The sequence below is a fragment of the Papilio polytes genome, unplaced genomic scaffold, assembly GCF_000836215.1.
Source record: "Papilio polytes unplaced genomic scaffold, Ppol_1.0 DF823934.1, whole genome shotgun sequence".
In the NCBI taxonomy this organism is placed as follows: domain Eukaryota; kingdom Metazoa; phylum Arthropoda; class Insecta; order Lepidoptera; family Papilionidae; genus Papilio; species Papilio polytes.
In genome coordinates, this window is record NW_013525270.1 from 155,215 (window position 1) to 167,144 (window position 11,930).

At 33.0% G+C, this 11,930-nt stretch overlaps 1 protein-coding gene across 1 annotated transcript in view; it reads left to right on the plus strand.

The window, feature by feature from the left end:
- LOC106101951 (flocculation protein FLO11) overlaps positions 1–11,930 on the plus strand; it is a 76,356-nt gene that overhangs the window by 60,751 nt on the left and 3,675 nt on the right. Inside the window, exon 6 of the mRNA XM_013281342.1 lies at positions 11,874–11,928. Coding sequence (XP_013136796.1) covers positions 11,874–11,928 — 55 coding nt within the window. The remainder of the gene's footprint in view (positions 1–11,873; positions 11,929–11,930) is intronic.

Below are 11,930 nucleotides of genomic sequence, written 5' to 3' on the forward strand. Positions count from 1 at the left end.
AAGTCAACTAAGTCAATAACTGCATCTCGCTTCCTGACTATTGTTGTGTTCTTGTATACCAACTCTAGAAATCTTTCTTGTGAACAAAACTGATATTACGTCGCAAAAATGCGTTTTTGATGATTTTAACTATCTGACATCTTTCCTCAAATAGATATTTATCTCAATAGTAAAGGACCACAACAACAATTACTTTAAAAATCCCAGTTCATAATAAAATCTGACAGACATGTTTATAGGCCTAAATACTTTAGGTTCATGAAAGTTCAAGCGGCGCTACTTATACGTACTCCAATTGTCTTAGCCAAGGGTCAGAATTGAGCCTAATTAGTCTATAAGAGGATCTTGTTATGCGTATATGGCGCTTGATCACGTAGCAACGCGGTGAAACTGTCTAGTAAACATTAATCTAGACTGGTCCTTTTTGTAAGTCCTTCGTTAGGGATCATAGTAGCTCTGCAATGTTTAATTTTATTGTTGTGATTCTTGTTATATTGCGTTTATTTTAACAATGTCAAAGTCATTAAGCAAACGGTAAGAAGTAAATCGATAAACCTTTTTGAACAAAGTTATATTATATCAAAGCGTTGTTATTTAATTACTATAACATTTACTAATTACAGCGGTTTACCTATAATCCTAAATATTTTAGTAGTCCAGAAATCTATGTATAATGTGAATTTAATTAGATAGATATTTAACATACTTAATTCGTAAAATGATACGTCATATTACCATTGATTTTTATGTTTTTTCTTGGACAAGTTTTGGTTGTGTCGTAACCCTTTACTTATCGACACCGCAGGTCACTTTTTAAGGATGTGGGCGTGTCAGTATTGTATCCGGGTTTTGTAAGGTTGACATACATTGTATACAAAATCAATTTGTATTTGTAAGTTTAGGCCTTTAAATTTACTGTTGCAATTAGAATACGTTTTTATTATTTTAATATTATACTAATTGATTACTTTTGTAGTAAATTTTAGTTATCATGCGTAATTTTTGTCGAAGTATAAACGACCGTGTGGTATGCACCAATTTCTATTAATCAACTAATAATGATGATTATTAAAGTGGCATCATTCATCGCCATTTAGTGGTTTAATAGGCAATTGAACTAACATCTTTAGGAAAAAAATTCATTGCTTTGTTTCAGTATATCTGTAGTTTTACTACATAACTATTCTGTCTATAATCATTATTAAAGCTTCATTTTAAAATTACGATTTGGTGAGAATAATTCAGTTTCTAATTTCGTGAAATATAATGTTTGGCGACATTTATGTGATCGCACCATTAGTATGGTTTTTTTTTTGTTATTTTATTATCTGCAATCAGTCTTTAAAACTTTTAGCAAATGTGAGATATAAGCAATGATTTGACCATTAGTATGGTAAATATTTTTGTATGACATAAGTGTATTAAAAGGATAAAAAAACCAAATAACGTTTTAAAAAGAAAATGTACTTAAAATGCTCTGGTTCTTGGCTGAACGTAGCCGCTGCAAGCGACCGCTGGCCGTTGGAGCGACTACGACGAGCGAAAACGCCAGTCCAACATATGGCTTGCCTGTGAACACACGTTCGGGACGCCCCTGTTGCTTACGTCTATTTCCGTTGTTCGTGTATTGGCAAAGGTTTGAGCCATCGTTTGTTCGCCAAAATGTGTATTCATATTCGTGATGTAGTGTCCGAGTGCAGTGGAATAAATAACCTGTGCCGTATTATGAGTTAGCGCAATCTGCACCGATGTTTTTGGACGGACGAGGTTGGTTTACTAATTAGACATGTACGCACTAAAAGAGTTAATTAACCCCGTAATTTAAGTGTCTTCGCATAATTCATATTCGTAATAAACCGCGCGTGAAATGTAAAAAGCGGTTGCATTTACATTTTTTTTCATTTGTTTTGAATTTAGAACACAGCACAGATTTAAAATGACATTACTATGCTACTGCCAGAATGCGCAAACATTAGCAGTAAACAAAAAAAAATACAGTTTAAGTACTGTCAAGCTGGCATTAACAATAAACTAGTTATTTACACAGCAATAAATGCATTTATAATATGTGCACGAACGTTGCAAACATTATACAGATTAAATATTAAAAGTTCGCAACCGGTTAAAGGAGGTTGTATTTACAATAAAGGCTCACGTCTGGCCTTCAGGGCGGGAAGTCGCGGACGCAGGGCTCGTTACTCTCGAAAGTTTCCGTTTGGCCTTGCCCTCGTCAAGGTAACCTATTATCATTATTGCTGAAATTAAGGTGATTTTAAGATACCAACTATTTTGCATATATAAAACTTAACGTTCCATTAATAATTGGAGTTTATGAGCTGTTTACGATACGATAATTTACGATGGCGTGCGGTTCGTAATAACTTTTATGGAAAAAATATACGCTCAATAAATTAAAAAATTACATTTAGTTGCACAAAAATTAATGTTTACTGGCAGTAATTAAATTTATTTAGAATCAAGTTTTAAAGTTTTTGTTTTTACTTTACTGGAATGAGATAAAAACGATTAAAAATATGTGGTTAAAGTTACATCGTTCTAAATAAATTGATTTTGTTCATTACATTCTATGTTCGTATTTGTTGAAAAGAGCCCATTAAACATTGTAATGGAAATATGCAATGTTCTCACTATACAATGTAGTGAAGAAAACAAAATACGAAATGCCTGTTTGTCAAGACGAGAAATATTTTGTGTCGTCTTTTTCTGCACGACTCTACAAGTACTTCGTAGAACAAGTTTGGCGTAGTGTACTGTGGGCACAATAGGTAAACCGCAAGTTTGTTCTTTCGTCGCTCATTTTTATATTAACATTGGCCGATTGCCAGAAACAATGCCGCCCGCGGGGAACCGAGGTCGCCACTGTGATTGTCTTATAACAATTAACATTCTATTCATCAAAGTTTGGGCACTATAACAGTTATGAATTCGGTACCAATATGGTCGAATGCAATTGAAAAGTTTCATTGATGTTATTTATTTTCTATCAGGTATAATATTGAATTCTATACTCAATTAAACTAATATTATAAAACTAACTCTGCACTGTTACTCTATTTATACCTTCAACAATTAGTTGAAACCGGAACAAACAACAGATCGACCTTACTTATCGTATACCTATTGTTATTCAGATATAAACTTAATAATAAAATGTAAATACCGCACAGAAAAGTATCTGTCTGAACCCTTAAATGCGTATTGTTGCCAAAAGTCTACAAACAAAAGTATAGTTTTTATTGAAAACAAGATTTTTTTAAATTATTTTTCCCTTAATCTGTGACTCAAAACCTATACTGAAATATTTATTTCATAATTAAATAAAAAATCATGCATTTAAGGGTTAACTTATCTTAAATTAGTACAGTTTAAAGTGAATATCGACATTAATACTTTAGTATGAAATATAGCTATTGTTACAGCATAGGAAATCCCGTCTAGCTTAGTATAGCAAAGTATACTATTGTCTTGCGGGTGCTACATCATCGTTGCTTTCGACTTTCTCGCTATAAATTCGAGCTACGCGGACTTTTCAAAAGTAGCACTTGTTTTTCTCTACCGTCGTTATAAAGACATTTTATCTCTGCTTTAACAACCAGGAAATGTTTTAATCAGTCCCATGTGTGGGCTGACTACCTGGCCCTCGTGTTATAATAGTGAGACGCGATTGATTAGTGTAATAAAATAGCAATTATTGTTATAAATACCTACTTGGGATCGTAATAAGTGTAAGATTTAGAGAGATCAAATGGTAAAGCTATTTAATTGCTTTAACTATAAAAAAAAAACATTCTTTTAAATTAATATTAAATACAAGAAGATAGACTTTTAATCGTTTCCGATGTAATACATAAATTGTGCTACTTACGGGTCGTTGAATCGTTAACTATAATTTAAAAGTGCCCCTTTTAACCTGAGTTTAATTAATCGCGGGATATACTGGACGTTGGAACCGCACGCTCGTAAACGTAAGGGAATGTTAACATGTTAGCCGAGGGCCCGCCGACCTGCATGGCCAGTCAGGATATGCTGTCCGCATATATTATACTCACCGCTTTTTTATATCCTACTGCTAATCCGATTTCTAAACTGTTACGTGCAAGTAGCTCAAATTAAATACAATTTTACTTCATTACGCTTAATGTAGAGTTAATAAAATCTACTTTCCAAATTATTTCATGCGGGAAAGAAATCTCTTTAGTAAAATAGAAAAGTTCTTTCTATGTTCTTATTTGTGCTTACTAACTGGTATTAAATCACTTGTATGCAAATTCAGTTCAATTGTAATGAATGCAGGTCAATATAACGGGTTATTGTGCACTCATTACAATTAAATTGCCCCGTTCTCTTATAAAAAATAATAAATTAAAAATAATACCAATGAAAATTGTCCCCAAACAATATCAAAAAGCAAGGAAGTGTTAACTGTGTCGAGGTCTCGTAAAATCAATTATATGTGCAGATCCCGGCTTGCATATTATTTTATTCTGAGAAACAAGGGTAAGAGTTTATTCGCCGAAGTTGGGGCACGCGACGACATCTTTATAGCCCGCTACGAAACCGCAAATTGTGAGTCACTAAGACAATACCGCTAGGAAAAAAACAACACGGAACATAATATCACATAACACCGCACTCAAAGTTGTTAAGTGTAGATTTAATACACTTTGGTGCTCACATAGTAACTTAGAGATTAAATGGTGGATTATCCCAAACTATACAATATTTTTAACAAAATTATGTAAGACATACTAACGTGATGTCCAATGCCGTAATATTCTTTGTTTCGCAATGCATGGTTAATAAAAGTATGTTAACAACAGCTCTAAACAGTTCAGGTCATAGCTTTTCTCGGTATTTCTCTGATCTAGGTTACAGGTTATTTTTTGAACGTACTATAAATCAGCTACATGATCTAACGTTTGCATCCAACGACAAAACACACATATTTTCTAGTTTTGATAATATTTTATCTTGCTATAATTAACATAAGAGCATTTAAAAAAGCTTCATTCTCCAATTATTTCTATGTTTGTAGAGTTTTGTCTTAATACAATATTGAAAACAGCAAATATGAATTAATTAATATTACAGATAAAAATAAGAAAGCGAATTATATTTATCTCTGTATCATCTGGCATCTTTTAATATCACCTGACTAAGAAAGTCAAAATAAACATTTAATTCAAAGACATAGCGAATCCAAGCACATTAACACATCCGTGGCAATTGATAGGCGCCAACATCAGAAATAAAGCAAAAACTACGTGTACCGGGTTCAAAGAAGATCACGGAGGATATGAAGTCTGAACGCTTGTAGCTTGTTTGCGTCTTATTGTGTGGGCTTACTCTACTGTCGTTTGAACTGATGACCCTTGTAGGGCGGGCGGAGACACCACGGCCCCCTGACACACATACAAACACAACTAAAATTAGATTGTGATTCTCACCGCACGCTAGACTCAAACGAATGGATTATAGTATTTATAGCGCACGGTTATGTGTTGGAAGTAACGGTGTAAATGAACTATTACGTGACGGTCTGTAGAGATATCCGCTATAATGCTAGTAATTTTTCCTCGTTTTTTATTGTTTTGCTTTGAATTAACACGATATGTGATGTTGGAGACCTTTATGGATACAAAAAAGTATTCTAATGTTCGCCTAGCATAATCTAAACAAAACATAATACCACCCGCCCTATCAAACGTATTACGTCAAGAATACGTTAAAAGTCGTCGGCTTTATTCGACACAAGGTGCAGATAACGTGAAACGCAATTAAGTAATGTTACGTATGTTCGCTGATAATGCCATGTTTGGGTAGATATGGGCTGTTATTGTAACGTCTGTGTGTTCTCCATTAAATTGTAGTTTCAAAGAAAACATTTTTATTCTAAGAGGAGAGACACAAAGGGTAATTATTACACATTTCTACGGTCCGTTCTTTTTTCTCTTCCAGGCAAGGAGAAGGCCGGAACGGCCAGTCAGTTCCCAAAAAAACTTATATAGGGAATTAAAAAAACATTACATTTTGAACTGCTCAGTATTTTTCCATGATTCTTTTTGCGTCTGCTGCCTGTACCTTATCAGCAGTACCCAAGTCACGTCTTTTCTGACGTCAGAGCTTGTTGTCATTAGATTCTAACTTCATATTTAGACAACAATGAGTAAATTAAATCACTCATTGGCAGACCGACTGGCGCGAACTCCATATCAGCTTCAAGACGTTGATAATGCTGATCGAACCAAGTGAGTGAACCTTTAGAATATTTTACGATTTTTTTGCAAATTTAAAACAAAATTTTTATCACACCTGTTTATTCTGATAACATAAAGATTTAAATTAATCATTCTACTTATTATATATTACCTCAATTAGGTTTATTCTGACATCCTGTTCTTGAAAAATTTCTCTTTAAGTCACCTTTTTACTTATTCAATAAAATGTGTTGTATTATTGTGTATCCTAATATGGAAATCACGTGTACGGATCCATGATTACACTAAAAGTTAACTTAAAGAATTATTTCTGACTTAACTAAGGCATTCTTGATCTCCGAATTAGTTTTATTTGAACCTATATTTTTAATCTCTGTGTTTTTTAATGAAGGAACTATAGAAGATTATCTATTTGACGTGTAACTTAATGGTTATTTAGATAGAAAATCTGTATGTAAAATTCTCAAATATCGTATCTCGAAGTATATAGGGTAAATTATTTGAGATATGCAGGATATTTCTTTATTATACAAGAATGTCCATGGTTCGAAAATTCTGCGCCTTTTCCTCTTAATAAGTCGAGGTCGATATGAAAGAGCAAGAATTTAAAACAGGATCGTAGTTAAGATATGAGCATTAAAAACTTTTAAAACTCGTTTAAAATGAGGCAGATATCGTTAACCGGCGGCTAGCTTTAATTAGTAACTTGCTTTAATTGGAAATAGTTATCGTGAATTGGATCAAAATGTTTTAAAACCAAATCTATATAATAATTATAGTATAGATCTTAACGACAGGTTTTTAATATTTAATGCATACTAACTCGAATATGATTGAAAATAAAATAAATAAAGTGTTATAACTTGCGTAAAATAACATTTCGCGTTTTCTAAGATATTTTTGGTAATACAAATGAAAAAAAAATTGATGCGATAAAGTTAAACTAAGCAAGATCTAGGAGGTTAATGAACTCTAGGATAGTATGAGTTACTTGTTAAATGTAGGCTTATTACATTGTAATATTATTGGAACATGTCGTAGTAAAGTTCGCTTTTCTTACCTAAAACAGTGGAAAATTCTAGTAGCAATAATGCGAACCAATCGTAAGTTCTTTATTTTATAAAGTTGACATTGTGTGGACTATGGGAAGAGTGTCGTCGCGAACCGCTACCTTTATTGTATCGTGAAGCCATCATCGTTTAATGGCGTATTCACCACACGGCTGTCACGGAGACCCGTTACCCCACTTAAAAGTGGGATTCTGACATCAAATGACAAATCCGTAATAGCATGCTATAGACGTAACATTACATGGTAAAACTGTTGTTAAACACTGGCTTTAGTAAAGATCTCTTGACCGTACTTGTTATTTGATTAACACGTTCAGTGCCAACTACTCACTCCGCTATATCGATTCTGTAATCGTATAATTTATCATATTGGCATTGAACGTGTTAAGATTATTACTATAACAAATTTGAATTTAAATACGGGTTTGCATTAAACGACAGATACAAGGAGTGTCATAATTCTTAGAAGCCACAATATCGCAGATTTGTTCGCTTTAAGCATCCGAGAGACAACGCATCTGTATTTAGTTTGTGCATTTAAAATGGATGTCAAAGTTGAGCAGAGGTTATTGACTTTTTCTTATACTGTGCCCATTTGTTGTCCAAATTGCACAAAAATACGCCAACTCAAAACAATCAATTTGCTTACATAAGTTGCGTTATCTAGAAGACCACCCACTTGTTACGTAGGACTGATGTTTCATATTGCGTTTGGTTAACACACACTTTTCCTTTTGCAGACCAACATAAATTATTATTGTACGTGTTAGATATTTTTATGTAACTGAGAATATATTTTATTACGAAATACATGATTAGTAAAGGTCTCTGACTAAATCATATGTTATATGAATAAAGATATCATTACAACCATTGTAATCTCAAAAATGTTGATCATCATACAATTCGAAAGTACCCTATTTTGATCCGGGCGGAATAAGGTAACACTAAAAATCAAGATGTTAAATGGTCTCAAAGACATAGATTACGTAAATTGTTGAATCAAAGTCTAAATAGAAACTCTGAGATAAAATTCTTATTAAGTGTACGAAAGCATAATTAAATTGCAAATATTTCACGCAAGTTAGTGACACGAATTTATTTCGTATTACATTTGACTTGCAAAGTCTTTACAGAGAAAGCCGACCACGACAACTTTTTGCTGTATCGTACGTATGACTAAACATTAAGACATATCATCCAGTTCTTTACATGAAAACGAATAAACCAGTTCTGATATTTGCATACTCTGTGACGGAATGCATGCGTAAGGTATGCACAGTGTAGTTAAAATTTCAATTGTCTGTTATTAATATCTTACGTGACTTTCAGGGTTTCGCGTCGGAGCTCTATATTTTATACACTTGTAGGGTTATTAGGGTTGTGACTCTACAATTATACACGTTTCACAATAAACTTTTATTGCAAAATCAAGTAAATAAGTGACAGTAAATATGTCTTTTTTTAACCGTATAAAAACTTAAAATATGACTAGATAATGAAATTAAAGTTTATATCTTTGGTGTAATGTACTGCTAAAAACTCACATCAGTATACCACGTTCTAAACGGTACGACCGCAACTGCCACGTTGAATTGTAACATCCCGTTTACCAGTTAAACTTAAACCAAAACGCAAAACTTCCGCCTCGCGCCATACTTAACCATACAAAGTGTCACCTAATCGGTTTAGGAGTCAAGTGCGGTCAACTTGACCCGAAGTTACATCGTTAAAACATAACACGTGTTGATAAAGGTGGGTGAAAGTGATTGGATCTTTATATGTTTGCGGTAATGCGGATGATTTTATTCTGTGTAGGCATATTCTACGTTACATTATTGATTTTTAAAAAAGTTTTAATAATATCACTTAAAAATATTCTGTCATAGCTGAAATCATAAAAAAAAAATTTTAAAAAATCAATATGTCTGTTGTATAGTTCTACTAGCTGTTGCTTGCTACTCCGTCCGCGTAAAATTTAAAAAAAAACTTAAAAGATAGCCCATGTTACTCGCCGATAAAGTAGCTTTTTAATAGTGAAAGATTTTTTGAAATCGACCCAGTAAATTTTGAGTTATTTCAATACATACAAAAATGCAAACCTTGCCCTTATATATGTAACATTAGCATTAGAAAACCGAATTATTTTATAGTTATATGGATGTAATCGTAGTAAACTTTGTCATGCTATAAAGCAGCCCTGAATATTCCTTAATTTTAAATTTCAACGATCTTCCCAATTGTCTGCCCACGCGCAGAGCTCACGTCTCCTGACCCTCTGCAGACAATTTACAAAATTACTATAGAGGTATCATCCGCATAATTATCTCGTCTGAGCTCATCGCATTTGTACTGTAAGCCCTTCCTATGTAAGAATATAAGAGAACAACAGAAAAGATTTTAAGACGTGGAAAGTTAAAAGGGTTTATGTTCTGTACTTGCGTCACTTTATTTTTAAATTTTGAACTAACTGAGTACCAAAATCTATTTATGTGAATACCTCTTTTAAAAAAAATCAAAAATGATGTCCTTAACAATGTTTGATATTTCTCCAATCTTTGAAAATTCTAAGATATTATTTAAATTCATTCGTCAGAATTTAGTAACCGCATTCATGCAAGAAGTGTTTGTGTTTCTTTTTCTACGATTTCTTCGCTATATTTTATTAATTTTGATTCATTAAGCGAGCTAACGAGTCGTTTACATCTGTTCATTTCGCCTGCGCAGAGATTAGATTCTTTATAGTTTATTTATTGTGTCTCGTCGGAAATGGGCGTTGGCTTTAGCCATATAAGTTAATGATGCGTAAATCCAACTAGAACTGGCAATGGACCGCGTGGGAAATGCTGACTTAAAAAAGAAATTGTATTTTTATCATAATGAAATTCAATGATTTATTGTCATTCACTTCCGTCAACTTTTACATTTCACATGTGTTTGTCGTTAAATTCATGGCCATCGATTGTAAGATACATTTCAATGCCAGTTTAACAGTCAAGGAGATTAAATATTTATTCAGATTATTGTAGCAAAAAATAAAAGTAAAAATACATAGTCACAGAAGGTCAAATTAACTACAATTGACTATCTTGAAAATATATTGTACCTCTACTCCTAAGTAAGATATCATTTTAAAGAAGTGTTCATTCATGTTGGATACAAGTAATAGATAACCTAAGAAAGAGCTTCTTAAAATTTCATTTTCACTAATCTATACAAAGAATTACGATAGACTTATTGTTACATTTCGTTACTAATTATTCGTTTATGCTTGCTCAATATTCGTGAATGAATCGATAATTAATTCTGTCGACGATTTCACTTTCATACTCTACAGTGATGTAGTACTAAGCGTATCATAATCCTTAATAAAAGGAGAAAGTTTTTAATTTGTACAAGCAGATATCAATTTACATTTACATATTTTAAAATTGAAATTTTGTAATATACAAAGTGTGAAATGTGTTTATTGACAATGAATTAAAAATATTTACTGCTAATGGAATGAATCTCAACTGGCAATGATTGAAAGACTTTTCAATAACTGTCTGACTATGAAAAGAAAAAAAAACATTTACAGGTTCATTACATTGATAGGTACTAAAGAACGCAATTGCGTTACAATGTACGTCATACCGACAATAGCGACTCCGGTGCAATGCATTCCTTTGCTAATTCTATATTTAAGTATTGTTAATGAAATGAAATGCGAGAATATTAACCTTTAAATACCAATGCTAAAATCTAGATTTGTAATTAACACGCGTCAATGCACGTCAAAATAAACAATAATGGCTCGGAGAAATGACTGACGCTAATGGTATTGCATCTGGCTTGTCAATTGGAGGTTATATTTACCATGTGTTTGAAGTTGTGGCATCCGATTTCACATATCTAATACTTAAATTGAATTAAATAAAACACCATCTAGTGGCGGAAAAACTGATACTGCTGATAGTTCTTATCTATGTTTTAAACATTTTAAAGATGAAAGTGATACGTTATCTATAGGAATGGATCCTTTTCTATGTAACATAATACCAAATACAGTAGTCTTGATAAACGTCAATCAAATATCAATTGAATAATGATTGTGAGATAAGATCTCTGATACCGACAATGCCGTCACGATTGTTCAGTTTAGATAATAATGAACAATGAGAAGCACCGATTTCTTTGCTCCGACGTACAATAGTTGCAACAACCGACCGACAACACGACTCTTGTATTGTACCCGCACGTATGGGAATTCGCCTCCGCTGAATTGTGCAATTATTTTAACAAAACAATGGAATCATAATGATGTGCAATGTTGTGTCGAAATGACTTCTTCTGAGTTTTTTTATTAATTTGCATCTCTGAGTTCAAGATGGACGAACAATTTTAAGAGTTAATAATTTCTATATCAGGTTTCCAAATCGCAACGATAACAATGACTTAATATTGAATGAAGTAGCGATTACGTATACGGAAGAATTAGCACAATTAGTTATGACTGAAGATATCTATTATGACAATAAGGTATTTTAGGAACAATCGATATCATTGTTGTGATCATTTGCAGAGCCGCCGCGCGTGACAGCAGCGGTGGGGCCGCGCAGCAAGCGGGCGCAGACGCCGC